This window comes from Epinephelus moara, chromosome 15, assembly GCF_006386435.1.
Source record: "Epinephelus moara isolate mb chromosome 15, YSFRI_EMoa_1.0, whole genome shotgun sequence".
Taxonomy (NCBI): Eukaryota; Metazoa; Chordata; class Actinopteri; order Perciformes; family Serranidae; genus Epinephelus; species Epinephelus moara.
In genome coordinates this window covers 4167023-4184329 of record NC_065520.1, presented here as the reverse complement: position 1 = coordinate 4184329, position 17307 = coordinate 4167023, and the positions used below count along the sequence as shown (strand labels likewise).

The following is a 17307-nucleotide window of genomic DNA, read 5'->3' as shown; positions in this document are numbered from 1 at the left end:
TTTTTCATTTAATTTATTTGCATGTGTGTGTGTGTGTGTGCGCGTGAGCATTTTTGATTCACTTTTCGGATTAGCACCGAGGCAAAAAAAATTAAATAAAAATAAGGAGTGTCTTTGTGATTGGTGTTAAGATTCACACGGTAAAAATGAACTATTTTAGGCTGAGCTAGGAATTTTTGGTACTTCTTGTTCTGTGGTTAAAACTGAACTCTAACTGTAATAAGCAGTCCGTAATGTAGATAACATTTTACTTGGAAAAGTCATACACTGGTAAATTGCTGTGGTTTCTCAGTATTACCCATCGGTTGGTCAGGTTGCTTCAATCATGATCACCCAGTCAGTGCCTAAATCGGATTAATATCCAAAATATTTATCTTGTAAATGTGTCTCCATTGGTACTTATTCACAATTGATGAATTATTTGAACAAAGCAAAAATTTGACTGCAATATTTGGACTTTACAGCAACACAGATGCATATAGATTCTTACATACACGCAGACATTTCTACATTCATACACACAGCACATGCAGTCCTTGTAATATTAGAACGTCTTGTGTATTGCTCTATCACAGTGTTCCTTTTTGTATGAATTTGGACGGTTGAAGATTTGTAAATGTACCAATTTGCGGTGTTTATATGTGGAAAAAGTTGAAGATGTTTTTATGAGATAGTATGTAATAAACTATTGATACAATTGAGAAACGTGCTTCTCTCTCTGTCAGACGCAGTTTATGGCTTGAGTTTTCAAATTTCTCCTGAAAACTTGACCTGCAGCATTTTGTTTTTGGGTTATTTGTTCATCCATCCCATTGTTGACAACAATGGGCTTATTCTTGAGGAAATTACTTCAAATTTGGCACAAACATGCACTGGTCTCAAGGATGAATTGATTACATTTTGGTGGTCAAGGTCAAGGCAAAGATACTGTATTATAACAAGATGGCCCACCTACAATATACCCCCATTGTATGAAATGGTATACATTTCCGGTCTCCTAAGTAGGCGTTGTCCCCCGTAGCCCAATCAAAGACGATGGAGAACTGCCAATCAAAGACGAGCATCCCCAACCTCACTTGGTTATCGTAGATTAGCTGGGCTAACCGTTAACCGTTAGCCGTTAGCGGTGTCTGTAATAACTCTAACTCAATAAATGGTCCGTGAAAAAAATATTTTTCCAGCGGATATCTTAGTTACAACTTGATTGAGCTAGCAAAGCAGTTTTGTGTTGCTATGTGTGGTATTTATTCAGTTTTGGGAAATCATGATGTCTAGAAAGCATCAGTGGCTGCAGTTGACAGGGACAGCTAACAGCAGCAGCAAAGCTAACATCAGGACGTCATCTGTTAAAAGCCTCCCGTTGTCGGATACGACATGAAACTACTCCAGTTAGCTCAATCATGTTGTAACTAAGACATCCGCTGGGAAAAAATATTTTTTTAATCCAGTATCATTGGTGAAACTGCACTGATTTCAGCACCAGAGAGGAGCTATCTGTTGCCAGATCTCGCGAGAGTGTGTTGTTGAGACAGAAACAGGTCTTGAACAAAGTACATTTTCTCCTGATTTGTCCGTCTGAAATTTGCCATTTTGGTGTCAGAATGTTCTGAAGATGTGTGGCTTGTGATAAATGGGTCCAATATCTGCTCCCGTGACTATGGGGCAAAAGAATCGGCCATAGTCTGTAATCACGTTCATTTCTCCCACTGAAGTCAATGGACTCAGGACCTGCTGTTAGTCTCCTAAAGGGGCGTGGTGTTTGCGAACCCCAACGTGACACTGATACAGGAAACTGACTGGCAGTGGACCGTCTTGGTTTATCCACTGTCTTTGGTCAAGGTCACTGTGACCTTGTCTGTCTTATTCTCATGAACGCATATTTCAAGAATGCCTTGAAGGTATTTCTTCAAATTTGGCTCAAACGTCCACTTGGACTCAAGAATGAATGATTGCATTTTGATGGTGACGGTCAAAGGTCAAGATCACTGTGACCTAATCCATGTCATTCTCATCAACACAGTATCTCAAGAACACCTTGAAGGGGGGCGCCCAGTAGCTCAGTGGGTGGAGCGGGTGCTCCATGTGCAGGGGTGGTGCACCCGCTGCAGAGGCCATGGGCTTGATCCCTCCACACCCCAAGCTGCTGAGGTTTCCAGGGGATCCTCAGCTGTCATTAAAGGCAAAACGAGAATGACAAATGAATTTCTTTAAATTTGGCACAAACATCTACTTTGACTCAAAGATTAACTGATCAGAATTTGGTGGTCGAAGGTTGTTGAAGTTTTTGGGACCCTAACCCTTAGGATAAAATTATGAAATGAGGACATTATATATCCAAAAGGTCAAAGGTCAACTTCACTGTGACATTATTAAGTTTTGCAAAAACACTTTTCTGGCCATTATTCAACACCATAACTCAGGCGCATACTGAAGATACTGAATCAGTGACACTAATCTTGAGTGTCCACATTGAAACTGTGCTGACTGTATAGATCTTCTGTGCTGCTGAGTTGAAGATGTGTGTGAAGCATCCATGTCTTAGAATATGTAGCGTCTTTGCAGCAACATCCATATTTGAATCACTGCCAGTTGTCACAGCTATATATAAGTCTGGACAGACATGGATGTAAACTGTGACTGCGACTTGACTGGTTTGCAGAGGCATACAGCCAAAAGGCAGTAATTCTTCATTTTTTGGAGATCTTTGCTGCTAAAACAATTCATTCATACAGGGCTTGGGGCTGTAAACAACACAAACACCATTGCACAGTTCCCCACTTGTGTTTTTGTGCAAAACTTTACAGATTGTTTAGCTGAGGGTCCCCTGGAAACCTCAAGGACCCCTGAATTAGCCTGAATATGTGAGTGTCCCCTAACATACAATTCTGCCCCTTTTACCATGTTCACAGTGAAAAATCAAGTAATTTGAGATTGCCAACATGCACACTACAATTGCTTGATTTTTGAGTGGTGTTGCAGTGTTTAACTGGTCAAGCACATGTGTAATTAATAACAGTAATTCCACTCAGGTGTGCCAGTTCCTGGATGCTGCTGTTGTTCATGCTGGATCAATGTTGTGGTTTACAGGAACACTTTCATTAAACGGTCAGCATTAGAGGTATCATTTTAGCCTCATGCTGTTCCTACTTGGTTAAGAAAAAATGTCGCATTCCAGAAAAAAGTCTGTCATATATGTAATACACAACAAAAATGGAGGAGCTATTCACAGTTGGAAAAAGAAACAATGACAAATGTGGGACAGAAAGCCTTCAAAATAAAAGGTAAGCTTGCAACAATACTTGTATTTATATTTTTTTGGCAGTACAGTATAGAGTTGTGCAATAAGACAGTGTATACTGTAACACTATAATAATATGTGCCATTAAATAACAATAATAGTATGGCCAAAGTTACAAATCAATAAGACTTTTCTGGCAATATTGTATTTTCATTGTTTTTTCACCACTAAACTTATTATATTAAATGACTAGTGACATAAAATTACATGTACATTTATCAGGGGAAGCTGTGGTGGTGACAGCCCTCACTGAAACCTGCCAAAAGACTCAATTCTTGGCAAGGAAATCAGAGTTGTTGGATAGATCGACACTAATGATGTTGGCCTAAGCATCAGTTCAATGTCATATTGACTATGCTGCCACCTCCTGGTACAATACGTGACACTACATTAAAAAAAATAAACTTCAGACTGCCCAGCACAAATTAATGAAGAGGTCACTCAAATCCAGTTGGGATTACACAATAAATTGTTAATCATCATGTCCCCAGATATCTTTCCAACTACTTTAATCACTTCAGAGACAATCACAACTATCCAACAAGTCACAGATTAACAAATTTTATTCTTTTTAGATCCAAAAGCTCAGTGTGAACAGACACCTTTATATACTGTATGTCTCTGAAACTGAATGACGCAGGCATATCTCCCTCATATTAAGGAAGACTGGGAGTTAGATCTCAGTGAAGACATTACAGAGGAATTATGGCAATGCTTCTTAAAAAGAATTCATACCTCTTCAGTCTGTGCTAGTCTGTGCTAGGCATTGCATAATGCAGTGCAAAATCCTGCATCACACCCACTGAATAAAACAGAAAATGTCAAAATACTTCCCGGATGTCAGTCCCTTATGCAGTCATTGCAACTTATCTCCCACTACTTGTGCCCATGTGTTCTGGTCCTGTGCTAAGCTTCAAGAATGTTGGTCTCTCATCTTCAAAACAATCTCTGAATGTCTGAACATAACTACTGACCCATCTTTGGTGCCCCTCCAGACGCCCACGCACTATGTAAGACTGAAGGCAACTGTATCACTTTTGCTACTTTATTTGCCAGATGCCTAATTTTTCTTACATGAAAGGATGCACACTATCTACCTTTGCTCACTGAATCAAAGACATATTGTTTTTGTTTTCTCAAACTAGAGAAAATAAAACACTTAATAAGGGGCCCCACAAAGACCTTTTACAACATATGGAATCCATTTCTCTATTATATCAAAGAGAAAATCCAATTGCTCACTGTTGTGTAAAAGGAAAAAGTCAGAACCAGACACAGAACATATACAGCTCTCCCTTCTCACAAATAGGCCTACATATCTGATAGCCTGTTTTTTTCCCCTGTCTGTTTTGTCTTTTTAGTATTTGGGGTTTGCTTCTTTTAAAAAAATAAAAAATACTGTATTTTAGCTTTATGACTATGTTGTGCTCTTGTTTTTATTGTGTACATTATGTGTCACTGAAAATACAGTATCATACAGCACTATACCATTTCACAATAAACAAAGTTTAAAAAAAAAAGTAGTGCCTACACAAGCAGTTTCACCCTGCCAAAAAATAAAATAAAATAAAACATAATGTTTTTGGACGAGGGAAACAGTGTACACCAGAGACAGAGACGGCACTTGTGCGACGCTCCCTGGCTCCAGGCGGTTTCAAGGGGACCCAAACTGGGCGTTTCTTTGCCGCTACTTCTACAGAAAGTTTTGCTGTTGGGCAAGTTTTTACTAACATTAGCGATTAACTGACACAACAGCTTCATTAGTACCGAGACACAGGTACAGAAACGTGCCGGGGAAGAAGTTGCAAGCAGGGTGAAAACGGTGTCATATCTGTGCTGGTATTGTAGGAATACGCGTTAGCCGAAGTTAGTTTGTTTTGCTATCTGTAGCTTGTTGGTAAATTACGCTTCGTTGCTTTCGTCTTTTAACGTTATGGTCGCGTAGTTAAGCACAGTTAAGGTGGCGTAAACGTAAATATCCAATGTAAGCAGTGTTAGTGGTGTAGTAAGTGTTTTATGCAGTGTTTTTGCATATAATAAGTTCGGAGTAGCTAGCCGCTAGCTTAGCTAACTAGTTTTGAGTAACTTTGTTTCGGGCTACTTTAAGGGATCGTCGTCAAGCTTGCAGACGCCAGGGGAGGGAGTGTTGTACACGGCCGTTCCCTTACTGCGCCACTTTAAGTGAAATGGGAAGCCTTGAAACCTCCATGTTTGTATCTTGAAATTGCGAGCGGAGTTGAGCACCATATTGAATCAAAGTTGCCATCTCCTTGACAAATGTTTTACAAGTTTCAGACTTCAAACTTTAGCGGCGATCTGAGCGGACAACAACACCCGAAGTGTAATGGACTTGCTGTAGGCGACTTGTTGCGATGTTTCCCGGGACGCTTCGCCTCCGTTTCCCTACATGTTAAGTTGGTTTAATGCACCGAGTCAGCGAACAATCTGTAACTTTAAAGTGTGAGGTCAGCACTCTGGACCAGACCTGGATGTGATGGACAATCCGTCCTCAATAATCACCCAAGTCAGCCGGGATGAAGAGGGAAATAAAGCCGCAGGAGAGAGGGGTAAGTGGCTTTATTTTTGTCCCGCTTGTGTTCATGTCAGGGAAAAAAAGTTTTGCAGCTCCGTGAGTCAGACTTCACGATCCTCAACTCAGAAACCGCACAGTAATCTGCTTTACTGCAACAACTTCTGCACAGTTAGAAATACCACTGTGAGGAAAGTGGACCGAAAACAAGTTTCAGCACTTAAACTGTCACAGTTTCTTATTTGTGCATAGGTAATGGCTGCGGCCCTTTGGCCTGTGATGAAAGTAAAGGAAGTGACGTACCAATGCTCGATTAAGCGATAGTATTTTAATAAAAACATCATAAGTCAACACAAACACGTCTTTTCCCACATTTTTTAAAAGTATGTAAAGTTAATTTTGCAAAATTAAGAAAAATGACGTAAGACTATCACGGACAAATTACATGAAATATAAAAAAAATGATTAAATGCAAATAAAACAGGTTATTTGCAGGGATGAAAAGCAGGGGCGTTTCTCGGAGTTAAGGACACTGGGGGCCTTACCTGAAAATAGGAGCTCCATGGGGAAATTGTAGTTTACATAAATATTTTTGTTGTTGAAAAAGCTCTATTTTGATGTGTTTTTATACACTCTTGCACCTCATTTACCGTTAAACTTTGTTTTAACTTTCCAGATTAATTATGAATTGTTGTAAAACCGGTGAAGTGTAACGATGTATATTATTCAAGGGCAAGTGCAAATGGAACAACAGATCATTTAATTTGGGGATTTTTTTGGATGCCCAGGCCTAACGCCGCCATTCAGTACATTTATATGCCAGTAGAGAAAATGGATTTATTGTCTTAGTCTGACAAAAACTGGACTTTTGAAATACATGTAAACATGTCAGTCCAAACTTTTATTAAATAGAATTTCTCAAAGTTGAACAAACATACCCAGACAACGTGATTGGGACTGAAATTACTCCTGCATGTATACAGTCAGTTAGACCCAAACTGGCTTAGGTGCTTTGTGCACGCTCCTGTTTCTGCCCCGGGTTTTCACCCAGAAGTCAAATAGCATCAGATGCGTAACAGAAGAAGAAGAAGCTATAAAAATACATTGAAAAATATGTATAGAATTGGCTTCAATCATGATAATCAAATGAATATGTTTTTTTATACTGAGTGTGTGATTTATCTCCTCAGATCTCTTCTATCTTGCTGTCACAGTGCTATTTATTTTATTACAGTGCTACTCTGTTTCCCTCTTATCTAAATGTCACACCTGTGAAATAGTGATTTCCTCAGTGTAACACTAACTTTATCAGTTCTGTAGTTAGCAGCATGGATTTCTGGCACCGCCACTGTACACAAACCAATGAGATGCCACACAGTGTAAATGCGGGTTACTGAATAATCAGGTGACCTGTCAGTCATTGTCCCCCGAGAAACTGCTGCACGGTGGTGTCACTTACAGCCTGCATAATAACAAAGTTCATGCAGTGATTTTTATATTGAGTGTGAAGTTTAAGACTTATTCATGCATACTATACACACAAAGGTATGATTAATGGCCGAAATGTCAAGGAGAGGCTTTTTTGTAAACGTGTAATAGCCTAATCTATTACATAACCTTGTCCCCAAACTTTGTGAACATGCTTGCTCTCTGTGTAACACAGCTGCTGTCTCAAACAGCATGTTTACTTTGTCCCGCCTACAGAGACATTATGATAACCATGACTTGTGAGCTTCATCAAATCAAAAAGAGAACTTTTAGTTTCAGTTTGTGTGTAGTTTCAGGTGCGGCTAGAGGATTTTCAGTCTTGTTTTTGTAGTTCCCCACTCACAGACACACTGTTGTTCTACTTGGAATTGAAACTATGGTTTTACACATTTAAATGTTGACTAAATGGCATAACAAAACTTGTGGTTTAAAGCTTTTAACGGTGATACAATTTGGCACATAAATCAAATTTAAGATTAATTGTAAGCCGGTAGTTATAAAAAACGCAGTATGCAAATGAATGGCTTATCATGCTGGGCCATCTTTGATCTAGTGAGTGTTTCTCAACTTCAGGAATGAACAAGGTGTTGCTTAACATGCTGACACAGCAGATCATTACTACGACTTCACGACAAGTAGGCACTGTTGAAACCAAAGGTGCAGATTTTGGTGATGGGGAACGTAGGGGGCACGTCTCCCTTAATATTTAGAACATGTGCATTTGTCTCCCCTGATAAAAACATGAAAATAGCAAAGGACTTTTATTATGACAAAATTAATGACATTTACACCACAAACTGATGCAGAAAAGTCACAAATTGGTGCATAAAAATAAAACCGTCTGTTTAAATTATGTCCCCCACAGTGTTTAAACAAAACCTATGCTCTTGGTTGCAATCCAACATAATTTCGATGGAAATTCACCCATTAAACACAGAATACAAGTCTATGCTGTATTCCAATACACATGAAAACTCTAACTGCTATGCAAGACGAAGAGTCAAAGGTCAGAAAAGGTGGAAGAACTCTGTGCTAGTGATGGCCGCTCCTTTTTTTAGACCGATAGATGGGTCATACATTATTTTGGGATGTGTATATTTATAAGTAGATCATCTCTGTGTCATCGTCTCAGAGTGAATAACCAATAGATAAAATGCAAAATATACTCGCACAACCCCTGGACAAATCCAGCATTTAGTTTGTTTGTCATTTTCCACTCATCTATAAAAAGGGCAGTGCTCTTCTATTTACTGTCAGGTCAATTCATCATTTACCACTAATTGTAGTGTTGTAGCTTCTCTAAGCCGGCCTCAAACCACGCTGGTGCATGCTCGTACAGCAGATTGTCAGTTAAACAGGCGGTTCTTATTAAATATCAGATACAACTGTCACATAAGTCTGCATAAATGTCTTTTTTATTCTTTCGATAAGTACAGTGTTTGTTTTTAACGTGAAAGTCTTTAAAGTATGATAAGTATAACTTCACTAACCAGTCTATAAAGTTTCATTAGTCTGCTTTATTGGAGTTTTACTATCACATGAAAGTCAGCTGTTTTAAAAGCAGCTCAATTTTAAGGAATTAAAGCATTAAAAAAGGTGGAAATCTTGTCACTGATTAAGGCTACTAAAAAATATTGGCGTCTTTTGTCATATACAGATATGCAGTTATGATTGGTGGGTAATATGTATGTATGTTGACTTTGTCTGCTGTCTAGTCTTTATTTGATTATGTAACGAGACAATACTATATATGGTAGGTAGGTAGTTAAAGTGCAAAATCTGTCAACTGATAAGCTGAGCTCATCTACAAGCTGAGCAAAGAGTCATGCCTTTCAAACATAACAGCGACAGTAAGACACAGCGATGGCTATATGCCTAATGCTGTATGAACGTACTTTATAACTAGTCACTACCATGCACTGGGGCCCGTCATAACTACCTTTCGCCACTGACCTAGCAGCTTAGTCAAGACTAGTTTCCATATGTTAGAGATCATAACAGCCACAGATAAGATATTAAGAGTGTGAGCATCAGTTACGGGAAGGTTTCAAGATGATAAAATGATCTGATAAGGCAAAGCATCTTATCACAGAGTGTATGGAGTGTGAATGATTCTACACTGATGTCACGCAGAGATAAAGCAGCATTTGAATTACTAATTTTTGGTGAAGTTATGTGACAGGAGGTAACATGTTGAGGTAGGAAGCAGGTTTTCATCCAGGTAGCTGCACTGAAATGTCTGGTATTTTATAATGTGTCAAAATGGAGTTCATCTCAAGCCCATACATGCTTTTTCCTGCATTATTTAAGTGTTAATATAAGTGAAAATGAAAAGCAGCTTTAAGTATGCTTTTGCCCTTTAGCAGATGCCACAGACACTTTACACAGCAATATACATCAGACGATTGTTTTATCTCCGTTTGAAGCCAGATGGAGGGCTGTTAAAAACCACAAATTAAAAGACTGCAAAATTAGATGCAACTTCTGGAATAACAGTGTATTCATGACACTTTTATTTGTTGTGCGTTTGTAATTTCTTTGTAGCATTCTTACATTACACCCTTTTAAAATGTTTATCTTCAGTTGAAGGACATGATGGTAGGAATAAAGCAGTTTGAAGAGATTTGATGCCCCAAAACTGATAATAATACTGACAAGGGGTGCAGTTTCTTTCACTGTAAAGCATGTTGTAGCACTAAATGTAATGAAATCCATTGTGGCCTGGGTGTAAGTGTTAGGAACATTAAAATATATGGCAAAAGTAGAGGAAATTTGAGATAGTTCGCCTCAAGATTAAAGGGACAGTTTAAGCCAAAATCAAAATTACGTATTTTCCTCTTACCTGTAGTGCTATTTATCAGTCTAGATTGTTTTGGTGTGAGTTGTCAAGTGTTGGAGATATCAGCCGTAGAGATGTCTGCCTTCTCTCCAATATAATGGAACTAGATGGCACTCAGCTTGTGGTGCATAATGCACCAAAAAATACATTTCAAAAACTCAACAGCAATGTCTCTTTCCAGAAATCATGACCTGGTTACTCAAGATAATCCACAGACCTTGCTGTGAGCAGTTTCATGTAGGAAGTATTTTCTTTCTACCAAATTATACCGGCTATACATGTATCTACTCATGGACGAGAGGTCTGTGCTCATGACAACGCGAGACGTAAACATTAACAGCATCCTCCTCAGCTGAGCTGTAACATTAGCGAGCTCATTGGTGCTAGGTAAGCTAGCAGTAGATGCACACCTCCTTCCGCGTGGTGATACAGTTAGCTGGTGTAGTTTGGTAGAAGGAAAATAGTTCCTACATGAAACTGCTCATAACAAGGTCTGTGGATTATCTTGAGGAACCCAGTCATGATTTCTTGAAAGAGATAGAGGCAGACATCTCTACAGCCGATATCTCCAACACTCTGCAACTCACACCAAAACAATCTGGATTGCCTGCAGTATGCTCCACTTCACTTCATAAATGAGCTCCTTTTTAAATCATCTTCATAATGCCCCTTTTTATGAATTAATGCACACTCTGTGTTTCCTGGTCAGCACACACTTAGTCATTTTTTTCTGGTGAAAAGCATGTGATAAAAACCTGAATAGTGAAGCTTACGGAGACTCAAGGGAGCAAATGAGGACAAGGGAGTAACGCTGGAAATAATATGGACACAAGGGAGGAAGTTAGGACATGAGGGAGGGAAAAAGAAAACAAAGAAGTGAAGAGCACAATGAGTAAGGACATGAGGGAGTAAATAATGTCATAAGGGACTGAATAAGATCCTGTATTAATTTCACAGCTAAAGTGTGACAGAATTACAAATAGCTTCTCCCTATTGCTCATGTTCATAGTTTGTTGGTATTCAGAAAAGGAGGATCCATTATCTGGCATAAATTGAGAATTTGGTATTAAGGTTGGACTTCTCTGTAACAATTCAAGTAACAGAAAAGTTAACAATGAAATGTCTGAATTCATAACTGCATGAAAATGGAAGATAGCACTCATACATGAATGAATTGAAAACCTGCCTATTAAAAACCTGATTTGTCGTGAAATCGACTCTGTGTGAGGAATAGACTACACGGATATTAGTATCACAAGCGCACTCCTGCTACACTATAACATGATGGCAAGCAGCTTCCTCCACTGATACCCGTCTGTTTCCTCTTCCTGTTTTGGCCTGAGCGCGGCAGAGGCCAGCGGAGGGTCAGACGGGGTTTGAATCCACAAATGGAGTAGGAGGGAATGGCAGAGAGGGAATGAAAGAGGCGAGAGAGATGCACAACAGAGGTTTGTGTGTTGGTAACACAGTCACGTCCGGACACACAGAGCGAGGGAGTATGGTGCATAAAGAGACCGAAACAAAGTCTAATGCAAGACAGAAAAGTGTGGAGGAGTGTTAATCGGAGATTTATGGGACGTGGAAATGAAGCGATTGGAGTTTTGGCTTGACGAACATTTGTGAGTGCAGAAATAATCTCAGTGACTGACGTAAACTTTAGTGGGAATGGCTGAAGAACAGGTTTTTCTGGGTAAATCATCAAACTGAGCAAAAAGAAGCCTAAAATACCACCTTAAAATTCAGTCAGTTATCTCGGTCAGCCAGCTAGCCTGCTGACCTTTCAAAATAACGTCATAAAGATGAAGTCATGAATGAATGAATGAATGAATGAATGAATGAATGAATGAATGAATGACTGACTGACAGAAATAACTTATTGCCACATTAAAAGTCTTTTGTGTTATTCATCTTTCCCTGTTGCCTCTAATACATAACTGAAAACTTATTATGTGCTGCACCTACTGAACTTAATTTGTGATGCACTTTTTAAATTCACAGTATATGTTTTCTAATACATTAACAGAAACAAATTAAACAGAAATTGAAGGGTTAAAGCAGCAGGAATGAGCTTCATACCTGTTGAAAACTGCAGGTGCACAGTTTCTCCTCTGTCATACCACAGTGATTGACAGAGATAAGGGTGTGAGACTAAAACCTCATTCACCGCTTTCCAGGTTTGTCTGGTTAATAATCTGTTTGGCAGGGATCAGCTGGAGACATTGTTTCGTTGTTTATAAAAGCAGCCAAAGTCTGATATTTGGAATTTGAATCTAATGGCAGCCTTACACTCAATGTCTTTTCAAGAGGTTTCACTGTCACTGATAAATTTCCAATGTCCGAAAAAAATCATAAATGTTTGACGCGCTCAGTGATCTTGATTGTTTGATGCAAAGTGGCTGTAAAAGTTTATTTTGCTTGTGTTGATGTTCTGATAAAATCAAACATGTTTAATATCATTTTAAGTTTTTAGTTTTTGCTCATGCACATGGGGAAGATTGATGGTGTGAACATTGTCAACAACCAATAGCTGCGTTCTCTCCAGCACCAAACAGGAAGCAGCAATCCAGGTTGACCATAAATGCGGCTGCCTTAAGGCCAACAAAAAGTGCAAGCTTCTGATAAGACAAAAGATCTGAAGAGGAGGTATCATTCAACAGGAGCAGCTTTGGACAACATGGCACTTGAACATTAAGTAGATCAGTTAAGGTTACAGATACCATTTTCCAAAAAAATACTGCCCCTGGACAATTCCAATACATTGTGAAGAAAAGACCCAGTGTCACCATTAGGGCAGAACTCACAGACAGGAGAGGGTATAAGCCTCATAAGATGAAGCTTTCTGGGTGTAAGATACATCCTATGCAAAAATTTAAAGTCTATAAGCTTGTGATTTGGATTTTTGGAAGTGGGATCTAAATTGTTCCAAACTGTTAACCAGCAAATGTCATCCACCAAAAAGCTAAGATCGCTGCCCCAGATCTGGAGGATTGTGAGAGGTTGTTATGGACAATATTGGTGCCGAATTGACAAGAATACTGTCGACATATGAGGCCTTTTAGCCTGGGTTTCTAGAGTTATGTGTTTCTGCAGATATGTATGACATTGCTAATATGTCATATTTCCTAAAGGGATTTTGTTGTATTATCCACCAGGAGCAGTATGGGAAATAATCTCAAAAGGAATCTAGTTGTAGTTTTGCAAGTGGTGACTCTGCAAGACCCCCAGTGTTTGAAAAATTGTACAGTGTGTGACTAAAATCTCACAGCCTCTGTCGATGTGAGAGGGTGTTAGAACCTTAGTCTTGTAGAGTATGGCAGGCTTCATTACCTCCATGTATGTACTGTAGCTATCACAAGTAAGTGGTAGTCATTTGCAACCTGAGCTGTAAAGAGAGGAAATAATACTTTCCTTTTTAATTTGTTACACTTTAACAGCTGCCTTTGGCTTAAAACGTTGACTAGAGCATGTTGTTGTTTGACATGCATGGTTGTTTGGTTGCAAAGTATTGAGGCTTTCATACTAAGTAAGTTTGTCTCAAGTTTATAGTGTTATATTGTTTTAAATTGCTGTTAATTGTTAACTTTTATGTTGTTGTATATTGCTATTGAAAATAGACTATTTTCATTCCAATGCAGTGTGCAATATTGTTGCTGTTGTTGTGGTTGTATTGTATGCAAAAAGGTTAATTTTAAAAAGACGTACCTTAATTTAACATATGCATAAAAACCAGGGACATCCAGTGCTACATGCATGGTGCCAAAGTCTGACATCAGTATTTGTGAATGGCCATATCAACCCTGTTGCTATTACATGCTTATGATGCCTTTATAATGCTGTTAAAGTGCTGAATGTTCATTGGTGATGGTTCAGGCTGTTTGCTGCTGACATCAGAGAGTTACGTAAGTGCTCTTGACAGAGACGTGTCTCCAGGAGGGTTTGTGCACATGACAAAAGTATGAGGAAAGCTGCTGGATGTGCTTTTTACTGTTTTCGTACATTCACTGACAATATGGAGTCATCAGTTAGGTGGCACTGTGCAAGAATTAGGTCTAAAATATGTGTATTACAACTTTTTTAAACGTCAGTCTAATAGTTGCTCATGGTATGATTCTGGCAAATGATTTATGTTTTGGAGTACGTTGATTTCAAATCGTTATAAAGAGGTTGCTGCTGACTGTTTTGCTCATTTTGGAGGGATAAAATGCTCTGTAAAAACAAATAAAACAAGCTGGTATTTAATTGAAATAAAAAAGGCCTTGAACCTAGTTAGGATTATCTGTTGATTTACATTTAAATTAGAAATTGTTTAGTCAGTCACAAATGTTCAATTTACCAAAGTGCAGTTTTTGTTCTGATTCGGTTTGCAGTGATTGAAAACATAAATAAATAACTACATTTCGCAGATAGTCTTATTGAAAAGACTTCAGTCTCAGAATGTTTGACATTTTTTTAATTAAAAAAATTAAATGACCAGAATTGTTGCTTGTCAGTTGACTGAATTATTGAAAGACCATTTGTTTTAGCTCTGGAATAATATTGCACCTAGCAATGGTTAATGCTGCGTTCACATGAAATTAGACAGATGACAGACGGAAAACAGCTTCTTAATGGCATGGGAACGGTAAAATGAAACATTCATGATATGTTGCAATCGATAGTGAAGCTGTATTGCTTACAAAGAATAGAATAAAATACATTAAAAAGAAACATTTTTTGCATGTTATTTTATGTAATTTTTCCCCCAGTGTCCAGTTATTGTCCAGGTTGCCCGTGTTTTTTCCGTGTGAGAAGGAGTGACTATACAACAGGTTGTAAATTCCATCATGAGGACAGCAGAAGGTTAAAATATTCTAACGTTGAACGTCAGTGCCCTCCACCCTTACCTTTGTTGGTATTCTCAGCTGGCCTCACCTAATTTTACAAACCTGCTCTAGTCCACTAAAATGATTTCTGGTTTGCTGTTTACTGTCGCCTTGAGCTCATGTGACTGCAGCATAAAGCCAAAACAATGTCAATTAAAGGAATACTTCACTTACTAAATGATCATTTGTATATCAGTCACTCACCCTGTGTTGTGTTGAATTCCTGAAGAAAACTTTGTTTTTCTGGCCTGCCTCCACCATGAACGATGAATCCAAAACGGAGGAAATTCTTGATGACTAGGAGTGAAAGGGGTCCAACAGCAAAACTAAATTAAAACATTAGTTTACAAACTCTCTCACAACCCATGCACTATAATCCAATCCAAACACAAATTGTGTGTAAATGGATGTTTTGATATAGTTCTGTTGTTGTTAAACGCAGCCCCCTCGTACCCCAGTGCATCAAGAATTTTTCTGTTTTTGGATTCCTGGTTCATTATGGAGGCATGCAAAGAAAACAAAGTTTCCTTCAAGAATTCAATGTCACACAGGGTGAGTAATTGATACGCAAAGAATCATTTTTTGGTGAAGTAGTCCTTTTAATCAGCAAGTCGCTCCATTCATTTTTCAAGCAGAAATGTGAAACATGCAACAGCTCTAGCTTTTCAAATAAGACAATGCATTTGAAAATGCATCCCTGTAGTTATCCTAGATGTGACAACTCAGAATCACAGGTGTGATTGTGTAAAAGTACAGAGGCTGTTTCAGTAACTCAAATATGTGAGGTATTCCCAAAGAGAATGCAGCTCAGTGACCTCCTCTTCTTCCTCTGCAGGTTCTTCCCCCTCTGTGTCCTCAAAGAAGCCCAGGAGCGGAGGCCTCTTCTCCAGCCTTTTCTGCTGCCTGTGTCGAGACCAGCCTGAACCCCCGCCAGTCAACAACAATGCCCCTCTGCTGGTCGAGGAGAACGGAACCGTCTCCAAGGTGTGTTTACCATCGTCTCACTGGTTGCATTTTTGTCCTGTTTTGACAGCAGTGGAAAGATAAAATCTGTGTTAAGCACGTCAGGAAAAAGACTGCATTTCAGGTCTAATTTCTTCTCTACTTTGTCATTTCTAGATTATAGTTAATGTTTTTTCCCTATTGCTGGATTTAGGTGTGTCCAGATCTAAATATATATCATTTTGTGTTTTTTTAGATCCAGGTGAAGCCACTGCTGCCTCCAGTGAAGTCAAAAGACTCTGGAAAGATCTGTGTGGTTATAGATCTGGATGAGACATTAGTTCACAGCTCTTTTAAGGTAAAGGAAACTGTTTCATTACAAACAACTATGTGCAAGAACAGCATTGTAAGTGTTGTTTTTTTCACAGGGGAGCTTTTATGCTCATATTATACTTGTATTTTGAGTTTCCCCTAGAACATGTTTACATTCTTTAATGGCCAAAAAACACTTCCTCATACTGTTTTTGCTGGCACACCTGTATTCAACGCTGTGTTTTAGCAACTGGTTCTTTAAGCCCCCCCTCCAAAAAAAGCCCAGTCTGCTCTGTTTGTTCAGTTTCCTGCATCTGCACACTCGTCATCTCTTCACTGTCATTGCAGCTGGGGGAAAAGAGAGCTGCAGGATCAAGTCCTAAAACCTGGAAATGAGTTCGCTTTTTCGACTTGCAGTCTGTTTGAATAGGTTGTTGGTTAGATGCTTGACATCAAATCTGTGGTTATCACAAGCTGAAGAGATTTTAATGTTTCTAAGACAGTCAGTTTATACCTCAATCGTATTTTTTTTCTTAACTTTTACATGTCTTAAAAAGTGGTTGTTAACAAGTGGCTAAATGAGACTACACACTAACATCCTTAACAACCTTTTTTTTGCCACAGAGCTTATTTTCTGCAATAATCAGAAAGCCAATGAAAACATTGCATCAGCTTTTTGTTTAGGGAACCAGGGCGATGCTAACTTTCAGGCTAGCCAACAAAAAAAAATCCTCCCTGCAGCACTTCATGACTGTAACAGAGTATAGCAGCACTTTTTGCCACTAAATAAATAGATATAAATTATATAAACTAATCTGGAATTTCTCAATTATGGGATCAATAAAGGTACAGTGGTGTGAAAAAGTGTTTGCCCCCTTCCTGATTTCTTACTTTTTTGCATGTTTTCCTCACTTAAATGTTTCAGATCATCAAACAAATTTAAACATTAGTCAAAGATAACACAAGTAAACACAAAATGCAGTTTTTAAATGAAGGGTTTTATTAATGAGGAAGAAAAAAATCCAAAGCTACATGG

The 17307-nt window shown here is 38.6% G+C and overlaps 1 protein-coding gene across 1 annotated transcript in view; it reads left to right on the top strand.

The window, feature by feature from the left end:
* The first annotated feature begins 4962 nt into the window (after nt 1-4962).
* Nucleotides 4963-17307, top strand: part of LOC126401631 (carboxy-terminal domain RNA polymerase II polypeptide A small phosphatase 1-like) — a 19150-nt gene continuing 6805 nt past the window's right edge. The window contains exons 1-3 of the mRNA XM_050062973.1: nt 4963-5865; nt 15853-16001; nt 16216-16317. Coding sequence (XP_049918930.1) covers nt 5793-5865; nt 15853-16001; nt 16216-16317 — 324 coding nt within the window. The 5' untranslated portion in view covers nt 4963-5792. The remainder of the gene's footprint in view (nt 5866-15852; nt 16002-16215; nt 16318-17307) is intronic.